At 42.1% G+C, this 24,576-nt stretch overlaps 1 protein-coding gene across 2 annotated transcripts in view; it reads left to right on the forward strand.

The window, feature by feature from the left end:
* The window catches only part of JSRP1 (junctional sarcoplasmic reticulum protein 1), a 95,808-nt gene extending 93,723 nt beyond the window's left edge, over positions 1 to 2,085 (forward strand). For both annotated transcript variants that reach the window (XM_044268939.1, XM_044268944.1), the window contains one exon: positions 1,090 to 2,085. In XM_044268939.1, the coding sequence (XP_044124874.1) occupies positions 1,090 to 1,710 (621 nt within the window). In that variant the 3' untranslated portion in view covers positions 1,711 to 2,085. The remainder of the gene's footprint in view (positions 1 to 1,089) is intronic.
* The last annotated feature ends 22,491 nt before the right edge of the window (positions 2,086 to 24,576 follow it).

Consider the following 24,576-nt stretch of genomic DNA (forward strand, 5'->3'; position numbering starts at 1 on the left):
TCAGCACATCCACTGCCGGTCTAAATCTATGCCGCCTTCCTTGTTGGCTTAAATTTTAACCATTTTCTTCGCCTAAACAGGGGTAGAAAATGATAAATGACCTTCCCCCGCGCACACCACTCCCACTTTTTTAGACCTGGCATGAGTGGGGAAAAGTCACAGATTGTGGAGCAAATAACCTTTGCTGCGTAATCTGCATCAGAAATACGCCAAAATAGGCAAATTTCTGTTAGTAAATGACCCCTTTTTTAGGCAACTGTACAACATTAGAAGCCTCTCCTGCCAATTTTTTGAGAGGTAGGGTATTTAATGAAAACATCAAACTAAAGCTTTAGGAGACCTCAATCTTGCCAATATCCATATGTACAGTTTTACTACAGTGCCCTTGACTGGATGAGTCAATATTTACATTTTGCCAATGTAGTCTTAGAACTTGCAGCAGTTTTTTATATTGATCTTCATGTCTATTGACTAAAATCCACTAACTATTTTTAACATTATTTCTTATTTTGGGCTGTTCCTTATTTTCTCGTTAATGTACTTAAAGCGAACCTGTCATCAACTTTATGCTGACCTCACTGAGGGCAGCATAAATTAGTGACGGAAATGCTGAATTCAGCGGTGTGTTCATGAGCTGCAAGTAAGTGCTTGCTGAGAACCAGCATCATAATCATTGCAGCCCAGGCCTTGAAAAGAGTCAAATCTACCTGAGAAGAGTCCTGGTTATTCATAATCCCTGCTCTCCCTGTCCATCTGCTGATGATTGGCAGTTCTCTCCTAGAGAGAAAGGGAGAAAACTAGGTAGAAGCCTGTCAATCATCAGCAGGTGGGCAGGGAGAGCAGGAATTCATGAATAACCATGACTCTTCTCAGGTTGCCGTGACTCTTTTCCAGGCCCAGTCTGCAATGATTGTGATGTTGGTTCTCAGCAACAACTTACTTTTAACTTATAAATGACAGACCGCTGAAATCAACTCACCTGTCTCTACTTTATTCTGCCGTTAGTATGGGCAGCATAAAGTTGATGACAGGTTCCCTTTAATGTCAAATAGAAACATTTTGATATTTATCAGTTTTTTTATCTGTCAGGCAGAGCCATGGTTTTTTGAAGCCTGGTTTGGGTCATCGAAAGCAGAATTGCCTGAAGTGGAGCAACCAGGATCTCCTGATATTGAAGAGCCAGACCTTCCAATGGAGGAAGAAGAAGAACCACCACCTGTAGTTGAAGAACAGGAACTAACCATAGAAGAAGTAGCTGAAACAACTGAAACTGACGAAGAATCACCACACTTTAAGAAAACAGAGGAAAGAAAAGACAGAGAAAAACTAAATGGACAATGGGGGTTAAAGCCCAAAAGCAAATACATGGAAGCCAAAGTCGGCAAAATAAAAATAGCAACTGAGGATGATTCTCAGAGAAGAGATATATTTCCATTTCATAAGAAACCAAAAGAACTAATCAAGTCTTTTGAAGATGCCAAAGACAAGTCATACAAAGAAAAAAGTTACCAGAAAAAATATGATGAAAAGAAACCTGATCACTCAAAGAAACTGGATTTTGGAAAGCCATACAGAAATCAAAAAGAGGAGCAACATAAAAATGTCAAACAAGACAAGGGAAGAAAAGTTGAAAAGGAATATAAGGGAAATAAGCAATATCCCCAGGACAAGGAATACAAGAGGAAGCATGATTCACGGCATTATGGTTAATACTTCTTAGGGGCACATTTATTAAGACCGGCGTCTTAATAAGGCCCTGTGCTAGCGGTGGATCCGCCATAGTTAAAAGGAGGCGCCAGCCTCTGCATAACTTTGACAGATCCACTACTGCTTCTAAATGTAAGACAGCTTCCTAGCTGTCTCACATTTAGACCATTTTCTTTTCCTAAACCAGGCGTAGAAAATGGTCCCCTTCCCCACCCACGTCACGTCCACTTCTTTAGACCCGTAAGCAGCTAATAGAGCTGTATTTCTGTTTAATAAATGACCCACTGTGTTTTTTGGAGGAGGTTTTGAGGTAGATTTTCCTACATGTTTTTCAGCCAAAGCCAGAAGTGGATTAAAAAGGATTTGAAAATATACAGTGGGGCAAAAAAGTATTTAGTCAGCCACCAATTGTGCAAGTTCTCCCACTTAAAAAGATGAGAGGCCTGTAATTTTCATCATAGGCACACGTCAACTATGAGAGACAGAATGGGGGGAAAGAATACAGGAAATCACATTGTAGGATTTCTAATGAGTTAATTGGTAAACTCCTCAGTAAAATAAGTATTTGGTCACCTACAAACAAGCAAGATTTCTGCCTCTCACAAACCTGTAACTTCTTCTGTCCTCCACTCGTTACCTGTATTAATGGCACCTGTCTGAACTTGTTATCAGTATAAAAGACACCTGCCCACAACCTCAAACAGTCACACTCCAAATTCCACTATGCCCAAGACCAAAGAGCTGTCAAAGGACACCAGAAACAAAATTGTAGACCTGCACCAGGCTGGGAACACTGACTCTGCAATAGGCAAGCAGCTTGGTGTGAAGAAATTAACTGTGGGAGCAATTATAAAAAAATGGAAGACATACAAGACCACTGATAATCTCCCTCGATCTGGTGCTCCAAGCAAGATCTCACCCCGTGGGGTCAAAATAATCACAAGAATGGTGAGCAAAATCCCAGAACCACATGGGGGGGATCTAGTGAATGACCTGCAGAGAGCTGGGACCAAAGTAACAGGGTCCAATCAATAACACACTACAACGCCAGGGACTCAAATCCTGCATTGCCAGACGTGTCCCCCTGCTTAAACCAGTACATGTCCGGGCCCATCTGAAGTTTTCTAGAGAGCATTTGGATGAACCAGAAGAGGATTGGGAGAATGTCATATGGTCAGATGAAACCAAAGTAGAATCTTTTGGTAAAAACTCAACTCGTCGTGTTTGGAGGAGATAGAATGCTGAGTTGCATCCAAAGAACACCATACTTACTGTGAAGCATGGGGGTGGAAACATCATGCTTTGGGGCTGTTTAAAGCAAAGAATGAATGGGGCCATGTATCGTGAGATTTTGAGTGAAAACCTCCTTCCATCAGCAAGGGCATTGAAGATGAAACGTGGCTGGGTCTTTCAGCATTACAATGATCTCAAACACACCGTCCAAGCAACGAAGGAGTGGCTTCGTAAGAAGCATTTCACGGTCCTGGAGTGGCCTAGCCAGTATCCAGATCTCAACCCCATAGAAATCCTTTGGAGGGAGTTGAAAGTCTGTGTTGCCCAGCGACACATCACTGCTCTAGAGGAGATCTGCATTAAGGAATGGGCCAAAATACCAGCAACAGTGTGTGAAAACCGTGTGAAGACTTACAGAAAACGTTTGACCTCTGTCACTGCCAACAAAGGGTATGAGATGAACTTTATTATAACTATTTGTTATAGACCAAATACTTATTTTCCACCATAATTTGCAAATAAATTCTTTCAAAATCAGACAATGTTATTTTCTGGATTTTTTTTCTCATTATGTCTCTCATAGTTGAGGTATACCTATGATGAAAATTACAGGCCTCTCTCATCTTTTTAAGTGAGAGAACTTGCAAAATTGGTGGCTGACTAAATACTTTCTTGCCCACTGTAAATAAAGGACCCACTTCTGGCTTTGGTTGAAAAACATGCAGGAAAATCTGCCTCAAATCCTCCTCCAAAATACTCTGTGTGAACCTTATTGTAGCATCATCTTTTTGTGACTAAAGGGTGGTACTTTAGGTAATATAATATTTTATTCAGTAACTAGAATACAATAAGAAGAAACACTATATGGCCTTGTCCATGAATATTTTGTCTGTCAAGATCACCAATGAACCAGACCCCATGGTGTTTTTTTAGTTAAATAGATTCAAAATATAGTTAACCCTTAGATAGTAAAGTGTGAATATAGTAATTTTTATATCTATATATTTCCTTTTTTATTTATGAATGACACTGTGTGAACCTGGACATGACACTAATTTAGACTTTCTTAAAATTCAGCAAATTATCTAATAAAAATAAGAACCTTTTGGTTTTACTGGTGTATCATTTAAATGAAACATGTCTACTGATTTTTAGATTATGAGGAAATGTTTCAATGTTATCCATATGACTTGAATAGTCTGTGCCACTCTCTACCTGAGCTATTTACTGTACTGCTAACTGTACAACATGTGCTGTGCTGCCCCTTTGCTGTACTACATGGACAAGACTGCTCTTCCCGGTACTATATGTAAAGCGATCTATCTTTGCTATGTAAGCTGCAGTGCTCTCTACCTGTACTCAGGGCGGATTGGGAATGTAAAGGCCCTGGAAAAAAAGCTAAAAGTGGCCCTATTATAGGCGGGACTAAACTGGCAGAAGGTGGGGTTAACATTATAGTGACATCTGTCACCATAGGACCCACTGGAAAAAAAAAATTGTCTAATATTATTATTATTTTTTTTTAACTGGTCAACACAAGATGGAAAACACAGCATAGGGTTGGATGTGAACATAGTAAGCTGTGTATGCATCATATTTTGTCACATTTGACACTACTGCTGCCCACCAACTGCAACCTTGGCATCTGAGCTGTATTTTTCTGGGGCCATTACACTCTTGGAGCCTGACCGGCTCTCCCAGACTGAGATTCAGGGACTCATTTATTTGCTATGGCCCTCTAAATGCTCCAAAGCCTGCCACAGCAAAGTTTTACAGGAAAGTAGCGATTCTCCCACAGACTGCAATGATAAATAAAATATCAATAAAGATCATTAGTATCATCATGTCCCACAACTCTTGTACTATTTATCGTACAGTGAATCGCGTAATGGAAAAATAATGAAAATGGTCAATTTGAAATTTTTTGTTCACTTTACCTTCCCAAAAAATATGTCTAAAAAATTTATGGAGGGCAGAATATGGCAATGCAAAGAAAAAAAGTTACTTTCAAAGTTTTTTTTTTTTTAAAGTATAAAGACAAAAGGAATAATATATAAATGTGGTATCGCTGTAATCACACTGACCTGGAGAATGAAGAGAACAGGTCAGTTTTATCTCATAGGGAACGCTGTAAAAACAAAACCCATAAAACTATGATGGAATAGTGAGGAACAGAAGTATTTGACCACCCTGCGATTTTGCAAGTTCTCCCACTTAGAAATCATGGAGGGGTCTGAAATTAACATTTTAGGTGCATTCCCACTCTGAGAGAAAAAACAAAATAAAATCAGGAAATCACATTGTATGATTTTTAAAGAATTTTATTTGTCTTGCACTGCTGAACATAAGTATTTGAACACCTGAGAAAATCAGTGTTAATATTTGGTACAGAAGCCATTGTTTGCAATTACAGAGGTCAAAAGTTTCCTGTAGTTCTTGATCAGGTTTGCACACACTGCAACAGGGATTTTGGTCCACTCCTTCACACAGATCTCCTCTAGATCTGTCAGGTTTCAGGTCGTTGAGCCCCATTCATCCTCTCCCTAAGGCCTAATGCACACAAACGTATTTTTTTTCCATGTCCGTTGCGTTTTTTTTGCGGATAGAATGCGGACACATTCATTTCAATGGGTCTGCAAAAAACGCGGACAGCACACAGTGTGCTTTCCGCATCAGTATGTCCGTTCCGTTGCCCCGCAAAAAAAATAGTGCATGTTCTATTTTTTTCTAGTTTGCGGACAAGGATAGGCATTATTACAATGGATCTGCAACAACAAAAAACGGATGCCATACGGAACGTCATCCTTTTTTGGGTGGATCCGCAATTTGTGGACCACAAAACACATACGGTCGTGTGCATGTAGCCTAATAATGTGCAGTCGCCCTGTCCCCTTCACAGAAAAGCACCCCCAAAGCATGATGTTACCACCCCAATGTTTCACAATAGGGATGGTGTTCTTAGGATGCAATTCATCCTTCTTTTTCCTCCAAACACGAAGAGTGAAGTTTAGACCAAAAGTTCTACTTTGGTCTCATCTGACCACATGACTTTCTCCCATGCCTCCTCTGGATCATCCAGATGGTCATTGGCAAACTTCAGACGGGCCTGGACATGTGATGACTTGAGCAGGGGAACCTTCCGTGCAATGCATGATTTGAAACCATGACTGCATAGTGTTCTACCGACAGTGACCTTTGAAACTGTGGTCCCAGCTCTCCATGTCATTGACCAGCTCCTCCCTTGTAGTTCTGGGCCGATTCCTCACCTTTCTTATCATCAGTGATACCCCACGAGATGAGATCTTGCATGGAGCCCCAGTCCAAGGGAGACTCACAGTCGTCTTTAGCTTCTTCCATTTTCTAACAATTGCTCCAACAGTTGATCTATTTTCACCAAGCTGCTTGGCAATTGCCCCATAGCCCTTTGGTAGAAGTTGGCATCTGATTGTGGGGTAGACAGGTGTCTTTAACCACCTCCGGACCGCCTAACGCACATGTGCGTTCCGGAGGTGGCAGGCTGGCGCAGTCACGCATATACGCGTCATCTCGCGAGACGCGAGATGACGCGAGTATGCGCCCGCGCGTGCGCAGTTCGCGCCGGCATTTCGTTCAGGACCATTTCGTCAGCAACCTGCCAGCCAATGATCGTGGCTGGCAGGTTGCTGATTTTTAAAAAATCCAATCAAAGTGCCAGATAGCAGATCATATTTGTAAATATGATCTGTTATATGGCTGCCTGCTCCTCTGCTAGTTCTTTTCGTCGGTTGGATCCAGCAGAGGAGCAGGCTTCACAGTGAGTACACCAAACACTACACTATAGCCCCTGATCACCCCCCTGAACCCCAATTAACCCTTTGATCACCTCTTTGATCACCCCTGTCAATCACAAGTGAAAAGAAAAAAGTGATCAGTGCAAACTGTCACTTTTTTTTTTCACTGTTATTGACCGTTAGGTTTTAGGTATAGTTTAGGTCCCTTGGTTAGGTAGTTAGCGATCAGTTAGCGCCCAGCCCACCGCACCGCAGTCCGTTATTCGCTGATTAGCGTATCGCTAATCAGCATTTGTACTTTTATAGTATCTGGAAGTGATCAAAACTGATCACGGTCAGATCTATAATAGTACTAGTGTCACTTTAGCTCGCCCTCCACCCAAAACGCAGTGTTTGCCCGATCAGGCCTGATCGGTCGCCCACACGTGCGTTCGCCCACACCCGCCCCACCGCAGTGACAAAAAAAAAATTTTTTTTTGATCACTGCACATTCACTTTACACGCACTGCGGCGATAAAAAAATCAGTTTTGATATTTTTTATCAACCGCAGCGGCCTCCGGTACTTCGCTAGCCTCCCCTTTGTAAGACAGGCTTGCTTTTTTTTTCTTGGGTAGTCTCAGGGAATACCCCTAAATTTAGTTGCCCACATGTCAAACAGGGGGTATTCCTCTGAAGAGGCCTACAGGCTTCTGACCCAGTCGGATGAGGAGTGGGAACCCTCATCTGATGAATCCAGCGGGTCAGAATACGAACCTGTAGAAAGCAGTGGCTCTCTGACCCAAAGTTCGGACGAGGAGGCTGAGGTCCCTGATACCACCAGGCGTACCCGGCCCCGTGTCGCTAGACCGCAGGTTGCGCAGGATCCGCTTCAAGAGCAGCAGAGTGGGGCTGGTGCTGTCGGATTACGTGGTGAGGCATACACCAGCAGCCCAGCACTCCCTGGACCTAGTACCAGCACTGCCGTACAACCTGGTGAAGTAGCGAGCACCAGAAGGGCAGTTGAAGCTGGTACGGTGGCACGTGCAGTAGTGACCCCGTCGCAGCCACCGCAAAGACGTGCCCGTAGAGCCCCTAGAATCCCAGAGGTGCTGGCAAACCCTGATTGGCAGTCCCCAACTTCAGCCGCACCTGTAGTTTTCCCTTTCACTGCCCAGTCTGGAGTTCGGGTTGAGACGGCTCAGATCGGTTCGGCCCTGGGATTTTTTGAGCTGTTCTTGACTGCGGAGCTTTTAGACATAGTTGTGGCCGAAACAAACAGGTATGCCACACAATTTATCACCGCTAACCCGGGAAGCTTTTATGCCCAGCCTTTCCGGTGGAAACCAGTCCAAGTTTCCGAACTTAAAACTTTTCTGGGCCTCCTCCTCAACATGGGCCTGACAAAAAAACATGAATTGCGGTCATATTGGTCCACGAACCCGATTCATCACATGCCCATGTTCTCTGCTGCCATGTCCAGGGCACGTTTTGAGGCCATCCTGCGGTTCCTGCACTTTAGTGACAACACCGCCTCCCGTCCCAGGGGCCACCCTGCTTTTGACCGGCTCCACAAAATTCGGCCCCTCATAGACCATTTCAACCAGAAATTTGCAGATATTTATACCCCAGAGCAAAACATCTGCATAGACGAGTCCCTGATACATTTTACCGGGCGCCTTGGCTTCAAACAATACATCCCAAGCAAGCGCGCCCGGTATGGGGTCAAATTGTATAAGCTCTGTGAAAGGGCCACAGGCTATACCCACAAATTTCGGGTCTATGAGGGAAAAGATCAGACCCTGGAGCCGGTCGGTTGCCCTGACTACCTGGGGAGCAGTGGGAAGACAGTTTGGGACTTGGTGTCACCCTTATTCGGCAAGGGGTACCATCTTTATGTGGACAATTTTTACACAAGTGTGGCCCTCTTTAGGCATTTGTTTCTAGAACGGATTGGCGCCTGTGGTACCGCGCGAACTAGTCGCGCGGGCTTCCCCCAACGGCTCGTTACCACCCGTCTTGCAAGGGGGCAGAGGGCCGCACTGTGTAACGAAGAACTGCTCGCGGTGAAATGGAGAGACAAGCGTGACGTTTACATGCTCTCCTCCATTCACGCAGACACGACAATACAAATTGAGCGAGCAACCCGTGTCATTGAAAAGCCCCTCTCAGTCCACGACTATAACCTCCACATGGGAGGGGTCGACTTCAATGACTAGATGTTGTCTCCGTATTTAGTTTCCCGACGCACCAGACGCTGGTATAAGAAGGTGTCTGTATATTTAATTCAATTGGCTCTGTACAATAGTTTTGTTCTCTACAGTAAGGCTGGGAGAACTGGATCCTTCCTCAAATTTCAGGAAGAGATCATCGAGAACCTCCTGTATCCAGGAGGTTCCGTGGCCCCAACCACCAGTGTAGTTAGCCGTCTACACGAGCGACATTTCCCCAATGTCGTTCCTGGTACCTCAACCCAACCGTCACCCCGAAAAAGATGTCGTGTCTGTAGCAGGAGTGGAATAAGGCGTGACACCCGCTATTTCTGTCCTGACTGTCCGGACCACCCTGCCCTATGCTTTGGAGAGTGTTTCCGGAAGTACCACTCACAGGTACACTATTAGCATAGGGATCATCTCACCAGGACAGGCACACAGGGCTATTAGGGCCCATTCACTCACTGCTGCTGCAAACGTCTCCTTTCACATGGGACAAAGTGCATAACACACTTCGCCACATCTTTGGGCGATTTGCGCTTTGCACATTGACCCATGGGGAAGGAGAGGTTTGTTCTATAAAGGTAAAAAAACAAAAAAAAAAAAAAACACACCAGTAAGCAAACACGTTAATGTTCAGTTAAAAAAGTTAAAGTTTATATGTTCTGTTGCAAAGTTAATAAAATTATTGCGTTGCGGCCTGGTTTTTTCTTTTTTCTTTTTTTTTCTTTTTTTACCTTCCAGGTGGACCAACCGATCTACTAGCTGCAGCACCGATGTGCATTCTGACAGAAGCATTGCGCTGCTGTCAGATTACACGCAAGTCGGTGTATGCGGCGCTGCAAGACGGGATTTTCTCCTCTGCAGTGACAGATACGTTTGCCAAGGCATACGAGCTGAGGAGGAGGCGGCGTTCCTATGCTTTGGCAAGCACTTTGTATATATATATATATATATATATATATATATTAAAAAAAAAATCCCGGCAATGATTTATTCATCCACATCGATTGATGCGAATGGAGAAATCTGGTTTGCCAGGGCATACGAGCTAAGTGGGTATGGATGTAGGGCGGAGCTCCTATGTCCTGGCAGACGCCTTTCCCCTCCATTTTTTTTTTTTGGCAGAGATTTTTTCATCCACATTGATCGATGCGAATGAAGAAATCTGTGCCGTTCATTTTTTTCTTTCAGCCCAGAGGCTGAACGGAAAAAAAAATCTCATTACCTGTATGCTCAATATAAGGAGAATAGCAGAAACTCCTAATGCTGGCCATACATGTAATGATTGCGGAGACCCTCAAATGCCAGGGCAGTACAAACACCCCACAACTGACCCCATTTTGGAAAGAAGACACCCCAAAGTATTTGCTGAGGGGCATATTGAGTCCATGAAAGATTGAAATTTTTGTCCTAAGTTAGCGGAAAGTGAGACTTTGTGAGAAAAAACAAAAAAAAATCAATTTCCGCTAACTTATGCGAAAAAAAAAAAATTTCTTTGAACTTGCCAGGCCCCTCATTGGATACCTTGGGGTGTCTTCTTTCCAAAGTGGGGTCACATGTGGGGTATTTATACTGCCCTGGCTTTTTAGGGGCCCTAAAGCGTGAGAAGAAGTCTGGGATCCAAATGTCTAAAAATGCCCTCCTAAAAGGAATTTGGGCCCCTTTGCGCATCTAGGCTGCAAAAAAGTGTGACACATCTGGTATCGCCGTACTCAGAAGAAGTTGGGGAATGTGTTTTGGGGTGTCATTTTACATATACCCATGCTGGGTGAGATAAATATCTTGGTCAAATGCCAACTTTGTATAAAAAAATGGGAAAAGTTGTCTTTTGCCAACATATTTCTCTCACCCAGCATGGGTATATGTAAAATGACACCCCAAAACACATTCCCCAACTTCTCCTGAGTACGGTGATACCAGATGTGTCACACTTTTTTGATGCCAAGGTGGGCAAAGGGGCGCATATTCCAAAGTGCACCTTTCGGATTTCACCGGTCATTTTTTACAGATTTTGATTGCAAAGTACTTCTCACACATATGGGCCCCTAAATTGCCAGGGCAGTATAACTACGCCACAAGTGACCCCATTTTGGAAAGAAGACACCCCAAGGTATTCCGTGAGGGGCATTGCGAGTTCCTAGAATTTTTTATTTTTTGTCGCAAGTTAGTGGAATATGAGACTTTGTAAGGAAAAAAGAGAAAAAAAAAAAAATCATCATTTTCTGCTAACTTGTGACAAAAAATAAAAAATTCTAGGAACTCGCCATGCCCCTCACGGAATACCTTAGGGTGTCTTCTTTCCAAAATGGGGTCACTTGTGGCGTAGTTATACTGCCCTGGCAATTTAGGGGCCCAAATGTGTGAGAAGTACCTTGCAATCAAAATGTGTAAAAAATGCCCTGCAAAATCTGAAAGGTGCACTTTGGAATATGTGCCCCTTTGCCCACCTTGGCAGCAAAAAAGTGTGACACATCTGGTATTGCCGTACTCAGGAGAAGTTGGGGAATGTGTTTTGGGGTGTCATTTTACATATACCCATGCTGGGTGAGAGAAATATCTTGGCAAACGACAACTTTTCCCATTTTTTTATACAAAGTTGGCATTTGACCAAGATATTTTTCTCACCCAGCATGGGTATATGTAAAATGACACCCCAAAACACATTCCCCAACTTCTCCTGAGTACGGCGATACCAGATGTGTGACACTTTTTTGATGCCAAGGTGGGCAAAGGGGCGCATATGCCAAAGTGCACCTTTCGGATTTCACCGGTCATTTTTTACAGATTTTGATTGCAAAGTACTTCTCACACATATGGGCCCCTAAATTGCCAGGGCAGTATAACTACGCCACAAGTGACCCCATTTTGGAAAGAAGACACCCCAAGGTATTCCGTAAGGGGCATGGCGAGTTCCTAGAATTTTTTATTTTTTGTCGCAAGTTAGTGGAATATGAGACTTTGTAAGGAAAAAAGAGAAAAACAAAAAAATCATCATTTTCTGCTAACTTGTGACAAAAAATAAAAAATTCTAGGAACTCGCAGTGCCCCTCACGGAATACCTTAGGGTGTCTTCTTTCCAAAATGGGGTCACTTGTGGGGTAGTTATACTGCCCTGGCAATTTAGGGGCCCAAATGTGTGAGAAGTACCTTGCAATCAAAATGTGTAAAAAATGCCCTGCAAAATCCGAAAGGTGCACTTTGGAATATGTGCCCCTTTGCCCACCTTGGCAGCAAAAAAGTGTCACACATCTGGTATTGTCGTACTCAGGAGAAGTTGGGGAATGTGTTTTGGGGTGTCATTTTACATATACCCATGCTGGGTGAGAAAAATATCTTGGTCAAATGCCAACTTTGTATAAAAAAATGGGAAAAGTTGTCGTTTGCCAAGATATTTCTCTCACCCAGCATGGGTATATGTAAAATGACACCCCAAAACACATTCCCCAACTTCTCCTGAGTACGGCGATACCACATGTGTGACACTTTTTTGCTGCCAAGGTGGGCAAAGGGGCACATATTCCAAAGTGCACCTTTCGGATTTCACCGGTCATTTCTTACACATTTTGATTGCAAAGTTCTTCTCACACATTTGGGCCCCTAAATTGCCAGGGCAGTATAACTACCCCACAAGTGACCCCATTTTGGAAAGAAGACACCCCAAGGTATTCTGTGAGGGGCATGGTGAGTTCCTAGAATTTTTTATTTTTTGTCGCAAGTTAGTGGAATATGAGAAAAAAAAAAAAAAAAAATCATCATCATTTTCCGCTAACTTGTGACAAAAAATAAAAAGTTCTATGAACTCACTATGCCCATCAGCGAATACCTTAGGGTGTCTACTTTCCGAAATGGGGTCATTTGTGGGGTAGTTATACTGTTTGGGCATTGTAGAACCTCAGAAAACATGACAGGTGCTCAGAAAATCAGAGCCGTTTCAAAAAGCGGAAATTCACATTTTTGTACCATAGTTTGTAAATGCTATAACTTTTACCCAAACCATTTTTTTTTTGCCGAAACATTTTTTTTTTATCAAAGACATGTAGAACTATAAATTTAGCGAAAAATTTATATATGGATGTCGTTTTTTTTGCAAAATTTCACAGCTGAAAGTGAAAAATGTCATTTTTTTGCAAAAAAATCGTTACATTTTGATTAATAACAAAAAAAGTAAAAATGTCAGCAGCAATAAAATACCACCAAATGAAAGCTCCATTAGTGAGAAGAAAAGGAGGTAAAATTCATTTGGGTGGTAAGTTGCATGACCGAACGATAAACGGTGAAAGGAGTGTAGTGCCGAAGTGTAAAAAGTGCTCTGGTCATGAAGGGGGTTTCACCTAGCGGGGCTGAAGTGGTTAAAGAGCTCAGACAGGTGCTAAGTTAGATTAATGAGTGGAGTAGAGGTGGACTTTTTAAAGGCACAGTAACAGGTCTTTGAGAGCCAGAATTCTTGCTGTTTCTCGGGTGTTCAAATACTTATGTTCAGCAGTGCAAGACAAATCAATTCTTTAAAAATCATACAATGTGATTTCCTGAATTTTTATTTATTTATTCTGTCTCTGAGTGGGAATGCACCTACATTGTGAATTTCAGACCCTCTCCATGATTTCTAAGTGGGAGAACTTGCAAAATCGCAGGGTGGTCAAATACTTCTGTCCCTCACTATATATACACACATGCATGCATATATACTGCTTTTTAGTACTTCTGAATATCTTAAAACAGAATAGTGCAGTTTAACATACTATTTGTTTTCTGACAAAAAAAAAGCCAGAAAATAACACACTTGAGCTTTTGTAGTATATGTTTGAATGCCCTTTTTCAGACAGACTATAGATACAGTAAACAGTTATCCTACCAGTAAACTGGCTAGCAAGCACTCACCATAACAGCCTAGGGCCTTGGTCAGTGAAACAGGATAGGCCTGAGGCAGGGAGGCACTTAGGCAGGCTGGGCCTTGGGCAGAGGCAGCCTGAGTTGCTGTAGAGGAGGCATCCTGGCCCTGGCCCCTGGGACTCCAGTCCCCAGTAGAGTGGACAGTCTCCAGTCCACAGTGAAATAGACTCCCATATACTACTGGTTCAGGCGCATGTGAACATTGGGAGGCGGGGATAAGTCTACATGGGTGTCATCCATCAGGACTTGACTCCTTATTGGCAGTGAGTTAGAACAGACTCCACTAATGGTCTGTGCCTCTAATGGACTCTCTCAACATCCGGACTGTGATCATGTGACACCCTGATCCTGGGAGTGTGAGGCCCACCCTGTTTCTGCACTCATCCATCGCAGCCGCATCACTGACAGCGCAGCACTGTTCTACTACCTTGTCTCACAACTGTGGGCTCCCTTCAGTGCGCCCATATGTTGCAGGGCCTGCTGCCATCCATCATTGTGTGTCAGAATCTGGTGCTCCCAGCGCTAATTAAGTCTGGGAACGTCAAGTACTGAAGTACATTAATGGATGCATTAAAAACACAATGCAGAAATGTAAGGAGATGGTGGAGAGTCTGGCGGCCCACTGCGTATCGGCCCACTGGGAACATTCCCGGTAGGGTCTATGGCCAATCCGCCCCTGCCTGTACTACATGTACTTTGAGTTCATATTACAAGATTTTCATGGAATTAGATCATATTCAAACATCAGAATTGGTGCATATTTAGTATGCAGATTCTGAATCCTCAAATCTGCTGCATTTTGCAGTACAATACTTGTTTTCAAAATTTGCAGATAATGCTCCTTTTCTTGTTCGGAATGATTGTGGACTTTCACTAAAGTTTCTACTTGTTGCAATTCAAAAAATCTGTAACATAATCCACATGTAGCACATACTTTGCCATGGATTTATTGCTCATATATCACAAAATATCCTTCACATCTGGACTTAGCCTCATGGTCTCAATACATTTAAGTTGCAATGGCCTTGGATGTATATGCAATGTGGCTCACCGGAAATGTTGGATCCTACAGTGCTGTGAAGAAGTATCACCTGCAGTTTTTTAACTTATTCATCTGGTAGAATGGTGGACACATTAAACATGACATGTAAAGCACTTTTGACATTGCTTTACTCCTAAACAGGTAAAGTTAGGTCCAAACTGACATTTATAATTTGTTTCTGAGTAAATTCTAGCCAAGAGTGATATATTAGATGACCCTCTTCCCATTGGAAAAAAACTGAGCTGAATTCAATATGGCTGATTTCAAAATGGCAGCTGAAATGTTTCCTTCACCAAATAATGCAGCCTCCCTCCCAATTAATGCCTTCATGCTTTCACACACTGGAAGTCCGTTTTCTACAAATTAAACAAGTTAAAAGGGTGTGAGACTTTTGCCTCACTGTATAGATACACTATTTACAAAAAGTTAGGGTTGTTTTTTGGCTTTCAGGTGAAATTTATGGAAAACGTAAAAAGTTCACACAACAGTGATATTATATCACTAAAGTAGTGCATTTAAGTAGAAGGATGCAATGGTGGTTTCCTCATCTCAAACAATTTATTAAAACAAAAGCCAACAACAGTGCTGGGTATACCCCCACAAAAAAATTATATGTTTAACTTGTCATTTCGCCTTGAGCATCAATTACAGCTTGACAACGATGTCTCATGCTGTTCACAAGTTGACATATTGTCTGCTGAGGCATGGCATCCCACTCTTCTTGAAGGGTTCCCATCAGGTCATTGAGATTTTGGGGTACAGAGTTACAAACCTCTACACGGAGTCTTACCTGATTTTATAGGATTTGAATGGGATTTAGGTCTAGAGAAAGTGGAGGCCACTCCGTTTGAGGTACCCCAGTCTCCAGCAGCTGTTCCCTAATTATGTGACCTCGATGAGTTGGCGCATTGTCATCCATGAAGATGAAATTTGGCCTGTGTTGTTTACGCAGAGGCACAATGACTGGATTCATGATGTTATTCAATAGTATGGGCATTGTCACTGTACCATTTGCAAAGTGTAGGGCAGTTCTGTACTGAATAGACACTCCTGCCCACACTGTAACTCTATCCACCATCACTGGTGTAGTCACTATTGACAACAGTGGCTGATGCATAGCGCTCTCCTTGACGTCTCCAGCATTGTTGGTGTCCATCATTTTTGCTCAGAGTGAATCGACTTTCATCAGTGAACAGCACTGAGGCCTGCTGGTCCCTCGTCCAGTGTAGATGCTCCCTGGCCCATGCAAGACGGCGATGCCTGTGGTCAGGTACCCTTGCAGGTCATCTAGCACGCAGACCACGCTGATGTAAACAGTCTTGAATGGTCTGATGTGACCTTTGGGTGCCTCTCACCTCCCTTAAATGTGCCTGGAGTTGTATGGCATTCATCAACCGCTTCATAATGAATCAGTGTGGGATGTGGCCAAAGGACATCCACTTCTATGCCTTTCTGTAACTCTTCCAGTCTCCCTGTATGTCTGTTGCAATCTGCTGGTGACACACTAAGCTCAACGGCCACATCCATCTGAGAACATCCTGCTTGAATGGCGAGGTACTGTTGATCAATTGTTAGGTGTTGTCTTGGTCTCATGATGTCAAAATGTGAACAGCATGATGAAGAGGACTGTTTTAACACCAATTCTAATAGAACCAGGAAATTTATTGGGTGAACATACAAACTGCATACAGATGTCCTTGGTCAGATTCAAACCTAGGACCCCAGTGCTTCAAGGCAACAGTGCTAATGTTATGCAGTAGATGGGAGTGGTAGTGGCCCTGATGAAGTGTTGTTACAGTGTATTCCCTCAAGCTTTTGCTCCCTGGTGAGTGATACAGTGGAAATGTAGTATTGAAGAATGAGCCCAGACTAAAACATAAAACAGTCCTTTTACTAAGTGCAATATAGAACTTAAAGGGTTTCTGTCATGAGAAATAACGTCATGTAGCTGACTCACATTAGCGATTTGCTAATGTCAGCAGTACATAACAGTATGCTTTATAACTCCCTGCCTGCCAGAGTTCTCTTAAAATAAAGACTTTGGAAATATGCTAATGAGCCTCTAGGTGCTATTAGGGCGTTGCTTCAGCACCTAGAGGCTCGGTCTACGCACCCTTTGGCACACCCAGCTCCAGTTGATTGACTTTTGAGTTCTCCTCAGTGTCCCGTAAATCCCGCGCCTCCTCCGTCCCGTTTAGTATACAGCGCAGGCGCAGTGAAGAAGCCGGCAACAGGAGCGCGTCCCTTACTCACTGCGCCGAATACTAATTGGGACGGGATTTATGGGATGATGAGGAGAACTCATGTCAGTCAGCTACATAACGTTATTTCTCATGACAGAAACCCTTTAGCTTCAGATATATCCGATAGCAGAAGATTTCAAGTGCAAAACTTCTGGCACCAGTAAGGATTATGGAGGCAGGTTGGATCGAGGCAACGTAATTTAGGTCATACTGGCCTAGTGATGTTGTGGGTGATGGATCCCTTTTGACCGTAGATCCTCACCTCCCTGTATTGTCTGTAGATGACGGTTAAAGCATTCCAGTCTGCTGTTTAGAGTCTCAAAATGCCTGTTGTGGCTTGGAGTAAGTTGATCTCTCCGGAAAGTCCATTTTAGGTTATCCAGGAACTCCCCCTCCTGGCAGAAAGCAGGACCAGCCTCCTGCTACCAAGAAGGTAATTAACTCTGCTCTTTGTCAACCATTGACATCCATACCTAGCTGAAACAAATGGCCAGAAACATATAAAATAACACATAACATTACAACATAAAATTATATAAAACTATCTACAAAATTGTACTAACACCCAGGTTTGGGGTAAAAAAATAAATACAAAATTATATATATATATATATATATATATATATATACAGTACAGACCAAAAGTTTGGACACACCTTCTCATTCAAAGAGTTTTCTTTATTTTCATGACTATGAAAATTGTAGATTCACACTGAAGGCATCAGAACTATGAATTAACACATGTGGAATTATATACATAACAAAAAAGTGTGAAACAACTGAAAATATGTCATATTCTAGGTTCTTCAAAGTCGCCACCTTTTGATTTGATTACTGCTTTGCACATTCTTGGCATTCTCTTGATGAGCTTCAAGATGTAGTCATCTGAAATGGTATTCCAACAGTCTTGAAGGAGTTCCCAGAGATGCTTAGCACTTGTTGGCCCCATTTGCCTTCACTCTGCATTTCAGCTCACACCAAACCATCTTGATTGGGTTCAGGTCCGGTGAATGTGGAGGCCAGGTCATCTGGTGCAGCACTCAATCACTCTCCTTCATGGTCAAATGGTCCTTACACAGCCTGGAGGTGTGTTTGGGGTCATTGTCCTGTTGAAAAATAAATGATGGTCCAACTAAACGCAAACCGGATGGAATAGCATGCCGCTGCAATATGCTGTGGTAGCCATGCTGGTTGAGTATGCCTTCAATTTTGAATAAATCCCCAACAGTGTCACCAACAAAGCACCCCCACACCATCACACCTCCTCCTCCATGCTTCACGGTGGGAACCAGGCATGTAGAGTCCATCCGTTCACCTTTTCTGCGTCGCACAAAGACACGGTGGTTGGAACCATAGATCTCAAATTTGGACTCATCAGACCAAAGCACAGATTTCCACTGGTCTAATGTCCATTCCTTGTGTTCTTTAGCCCAAACAAGTCTCTTCTTAGCAGTGGTTTCCTAGCAGATATTCCACCATGAAGGCCTGATTCACACAGTCTCCTCTTAACAGTTGTTCTAGAGATGTGTCTGCTGCTAGACCTCTGTGTGGCATTGACCTGGTCTCTAATCTGAGCTGCTGTTAACCTGCGATTTCTGAGGCTGGTGACTCGGATGAACTTATCCTCCGCAGCAGAGATGACTCTTGGTCTTCCTTTCCTGGGGCAGTCCGCATGTGAGCCAGTTTCTTTGTAGCGCTCGATTGTTTTTGTGACTGCACTTGGGGACACTTTCAAAGTTTTCCCAATTTTTCTGACTTTTCTTAAAGTAATGATGGCCACTCGTTTTTCTTTACTTAGCTGCTTTTTTCTTGCCAAAATACAAATTCTAATAGTCTATTCAATAGGACTATCAGCTGTGTATCCACCTGACTTCTCCACAATGCAAACTGATGGTCCCAACCCCATTAATAAGGCAAGAAATCCAACTTATTAAACCTGACAGGGCACACCTGTGAAGTGAAAACCATTTCAGGTGACTACCTCTTGAAGCTCATCAAGAGAATGCCAAGAGTGTGCAAAGCAGTAATCAAAGCAAAAGGTGGCTACTTTGAAGAACCTAGAATATGACATATTTTCAGTTGTTTCACACTTTTTTTGTTATGTATATAATTCCACCTGTGTTAATTCATAGTTTTGATGCCTTCAGTGTGAATCTACAATTTTCATATTCATGAAAATAAAGAAAACTCTTTGAATGAGAAGGTGTGTCCAAACTTTTGGTCTGTTCTGTAGATATATATATATATATATATATACAGTACAGACCAAAAGTTTGGACACACCTTCTCATTCAAAGAGTTTTTTTTATTTTCATGACTATGAAAATTGTAGATTCACACTGAAGGCATCAAAACTATGAATTAACACATGTGGAATTATATACATAACAAAAAAAGTGTGAAACAACTGAAAATATGTCATATTCTAGGTTCTTCAAAGTAGCCACCTTTTGCTTTGATTACTGCTTTGCACACTCTTGGCATTCTCTTGATGAGCTTCAAGAGGTAGTCACCTGAAATGGTTTTCACCTCACAGGTGTGCCCTGTCAGGTTTAATAAGTGGGATTTCTTGCCTTATTAATGGGGTTGGGACCATCAGTTTACATTGTGGAGAAGTCAGGTGGATACACAGCTGATAGTCCTATTGAATAGACTATTAGAATTTGTATTTTGGCAAGAAAAAAGCAGCTAAGTAAAGAAAAACGAGTGGCCATCATTACTTTAAGAAAAGTCAGAAAAATTGGGAAAACTTTGAAAGTGTCCCCAAGTGCAGTCACAAAAACAATCGAGCGCTACAAAGAAACTGGCTAACATGCGGACTGCCCCAGGAAAGGAAGACCAAGAGTCATCTCTGCTGCAGAGGATAAGTTCATCCGAGTCACCAGCCTCAGAAATCGCAGGTTAACAGCAGCTCAGATTAGAGACCAGGTCAATGCCACACAGAGTTCTAGCAGCAGACACATCTCTAGAACAACTGTTAAGAGGAGACTGTGTGAATCAGGCCTTCATGGTAGAATATCTGCTAGGAAACCACTGCTAAGGACAGGCAACAAGCAGAAGAGACTTGGGCTAAAGAACACAAGGAATGGACATTAGACCAGTGGAAATCTGTGCTTTGGTCTGATGAGTCCAAATTTGAGATCTTTGGTTCCAACCACCGTGTCTTTGTGCGACGCAGAAAAGGTGAACGGATGGACTCTACATGCCTGGTTCCCACTGTGAAGCATGGAGAAGGAGGTGTGATGGTGTGGGGGTGCTTTGCTGGTGACACTGTTGGGGATTTATTCAAAATTGAAGGCATACTGAACCAGCATGGATACCACAGCATCTTGCAGCGGCATGCTATTCCATCCGGTTTGCGTTTAGTTGGACCATCATTTATTTTTCAACAGGACATTAACCCCAAGCACACCTCCAGGCTGTGTAAGGGCTATTTGACCATGAAGGAGAGTGATGGGGTGCTGCGCCAGATGACCTGGCCTCCACAGTCACCGGACCTGAACCCAATCGAGATGGTTTGGGGTGAGCTGGACCGCAGAGTGAAGGCAAAAGGGCCAACAAGTGCTAAGCATCTCTGGGAAGTACTTCAAGACTGTTGGAAGACCATTTCAGGTGACTACCTCTTGAAGCTCATCAAGAGAATGCCAAGAGTGTGGAAAGCAGTAATCAAAGCAAAAGGTGGCTACTTTGAAGAACCTAGAATATGACATATTTTCAGTTGTTTCACACTTGTTATGTATATAATTCCACATGTGTTAATTCATAGTTTTGATGCCTTCATAGTCATGAAAATAAAGAAAACTCTTTGAATGAGAAAGTGTGTCCAAACATTTGGTCTGTACTGTATATACACACACACACACATTTTAACCCCTTCCCGACTGCCATACGGCTATATACATGCTATCTGCACATACCCCGTGCAGATAGCACGTATATAAACGTCACGCAGCTCTTTAATCTAAGCGCTGCAAAGAGCTTGGATTAAAGCTTCTGCCCCTGCATTGCCAGGGACAGTGCAGAGTCCAGTAATGCTGGCAAGGGACCAATCAGAGTTGATCCTTGCCGATGATCGCTCTGATTGGTTAGTCTGTACAGACTAACAAATCGGATCGCCGCAGTGTATAAGTGTCGCTTTCAGGCTCTGGTCTGCTCTCTGCAGATCAGAGCCTCAAATCAGGTACCATATCCTCCGTGCCCCCAGTATGTGAGCCCCCTGCCCTGATCTGTGCCCCCTTCTGTGCGCCCTGCCTCCAGCTTTGCCGGCCGTGCACTGTGTATGCGCCGGCAACTGTGCCCGCCTGCCCCCATCCATGCCCCCTGCGATCTGTGTCCCCTGCCCATCTGTGTGCGGTGCCCCTGCTGTATCTGATGGCTGCGGCTCTGTTCCTGAGCAGTCACCATCAGCAGCGAGTGTCTGCTGTATGTTGACACTCTGCCGTAACCACTTAGATGCCACTGTCAGCGGCATCCAGGGGGTTAACAGAGGGAGGGGGATCCCTCTCTCAACCATCGGGCTGCTGAGCTGCGACAGATTGTCGCCATGGCAACTGGACGCCTTGCAAAGGCGTCCTGTGTTGCCACCTATCAGTGTAAAACTGATAGCATTAGGCCTCTTTCACACGGGCAATGCGGGTGCATTGCGGGAAAATGCACGATTTTTCGGCGTGAGTGCAAAGCATTTAAATGCGTTTTTGTACTCGCGTGAGAAAAATCAGCATGTTTGGTACCCAGACCTAAACCCGGGCTTCTTCACAGAAGTTTGGGTTTGGGATCGGTGTTGTGTAGATTTTATTATTTTATTATTTTCCCTAGTACATTTGGGATGGAGGGGTTAAAAAAATAATAAATAATAATTAAACTCACCTCATCCGGTTCATCTTCTTTCTTCTTCTTTGAGGACCTGGGAGGAAAAGAACCTTTGTTGATGTCACTGGGCTCAACACATGGTCCATCACCAAAGTATAGTAGAGCCATCAGCCCCACTGGATCTTCAAGATCCAAGTGGGACTTGATTTAAAAAATAAAAAGCTGTGAAAATAAAAAAAAGTTTAAAATAAATGTCAAATTAAAAAAAGTTAATAAAAAAATAAAATAAATTACCTTTTCCAACATCCGCTTATTTATAAGAGATTAAAATAAAATAAACTACACATAATTGGTATCGCCGTGTCTGTAATGACCTGATCTATAAAATTATCATGGTACCAATCTCACGTGGTGAGCGCTGTAAAAATATAAAAATAAACAATGGCAGAATTGCTGTTGTTTTTTTTTTTTTTTTTTGCTTCACCTCCCAAAAATATTGAATAAAAAGTGATCAAAAACTCATATGCATCTCAAAAATAATACCAATAAAAACTACAGCCCATCCTACTAAAAGTAAGCCCTCATACAACTATGTTGACTGAAAAAGAAAAAAGTTATGGGTATTAGATTTTGGTGATGCAAAAAAAAAAGTTTAATAAAAAGTGATTTATGTTTTAAAAGTGGTAGAAAATGAAAAAAAAAAACTATACAATTTTGGTGTCACCATTACCGTATCATCCCACAGAATAAAATTATCATATCAACTATACCACATGGAGAACCCCATTAAAAACACTGACAGAAATGCAATTTTTGCCTGCTTCACCTCCTATTTTTTTTTATAAAAAGCACTCAAAAAGCCATATAGACCCCAATAAAAATTGGAAAAACATGAATAAAACAATATAAATTTGGTATCTCCAGAACCGTATCAACCCACAGAGTACAACCATGTTATCAATTATACCACATGGAGAACCCCATAAAAACACAAAAACACTGGCAGAATTGCAATATTAGCCACTTCACCTAATAAAAAATGTATTAAAAAGCGATCAAAAAGTCATATATACCCAAAAATGGTACCATTAAAAAACTAAATCTCACCCCACAAAAAATTAGCCCCACACAGCTCACAGTAAACAAAAAAAAAAAGTTATAGCCCTGAAAATCTATTTCAGAAGATTTAATGTAAAAAAATGCAGATGCCGCCCCTATCCATTTTAATTCTGCCATCTGCTCATACAGCAGTTTACAACCACATATAGGGTGTGGTCGTATTCAGGAGAAAATGGGTAACAAATTATGGAGTGCATTTTCTCCTGTTATCCCTTGTTAAAAAGAAAAATTTGGGCTTTTTGGTGAATTTTTCTTTGTAAATTTTTCATTTTCAAAGCCATGTGTTTCTAAATATTATGAAACGCCTCTGAGGTAAAAGTGGTCAGTAAACCCCTCAATGAGTTATTTGAGGGCTGTGGTTTCCAAAATGGAGTCACTTTTGGACGGTTTCTACTTTAGGGGTGCCCTAGTTTGCCTTCAAATATGACAAGACATTCAAAAGCTATTCCAGCAAATCTGCTTGTCGTGCACCCATACAACTGTTTACGAACATAAATGGGGTGTTTCTGTAAACTGCATAATCGGGGTAATAAATATTAAGGTTCATTTTGCTGTTAACCCTTGCTGTGTTATAGAAAAAAAATGGATTAAAATAAAAATCTGCACAAAAACTGAAAATTATTAATTTCACCTCCATTTTCCTTTAATTCTTGTGGGACACCTAAAGGGTTGACATAGTTCGTAAAACCAGTTTTAAGTAATTTGAGGGGTGTAGTTTCTAAAATGGGGTCATTTATGGGTTATTTTTTATTATGTAAGGACCTCAGTGACTTCAGAAATGAATCGGTCCTTGAAAAAGTTGGTTTTGAAAATTTTATAGAAAAGATCAAAAATTGTTTCTTAAATTCTAAGCCTTCTAACGTCCTAAAAACATAAAGTAGACATATATGGAATCTATCTAATGATGTATCACTAAAACTATCTAATTAGCTATCACTATCTGACTTTAATGCGTAGAAATTCAAATAAAAAAAAAAAATGTTCCCTAAATTTTCTGTAAATTTGGGATTTTTTATAATGTAAAGGTAAGAATTATTGACCCAATTTTCCCCCTAACATTAAGTACGAGATGTCACGAGAAAACAATCCCAGAATGGCTTGGATAAATTTAAGCATTCTAAAGTTATCACCACATAAAGTGACACATGTCAGATTTGCAAATTTAGCCTGGTCACAAAGGTGAACAATGGCTTGGTCTTGAAAGGGTTAAGCTTGTTGGATGGCTCTGTTCTGTCGAAAGTGCTATTTAATAAGTGAAGTATGTAAAATAAGATAGCATTTTTTCATAATAATAATATGGCATTCCTTTGTTTTAAATATTTTGTGTGTGTCCTGCAGTTCTCCCACTTTTACCCCTGGTCACATATAAACAGTATATCCTTGGTTATTCATCAACTCAATTTTCTATAATAAATAGGAAAGAAAAATATGATTGCTCACATGGAATTACTCCAAAGAATTTAGTTTTCAGAGGACTATTTTGCAAACAGTACAGTTACATAGTTCCTTTGCTCGTTATCCTATGATTTTCATGCTTTGTTAATCAAGGAGAAGGCAAAATCCTTTCTAA

This window comes from Bufo gargarizans, chromosome 1 (genome assembly GCF_014858855.1).
Source record: "Bufo gargarizans isolate SCDJY-AF-19 chromosome 1, ASM1485885v1, whole genome shotgun sequence".
NCBI lineage: Eukaryota > Metazoa > Chordata > Amphibia > Anura > Bufonidae > Bufo > Bufo gargarizans.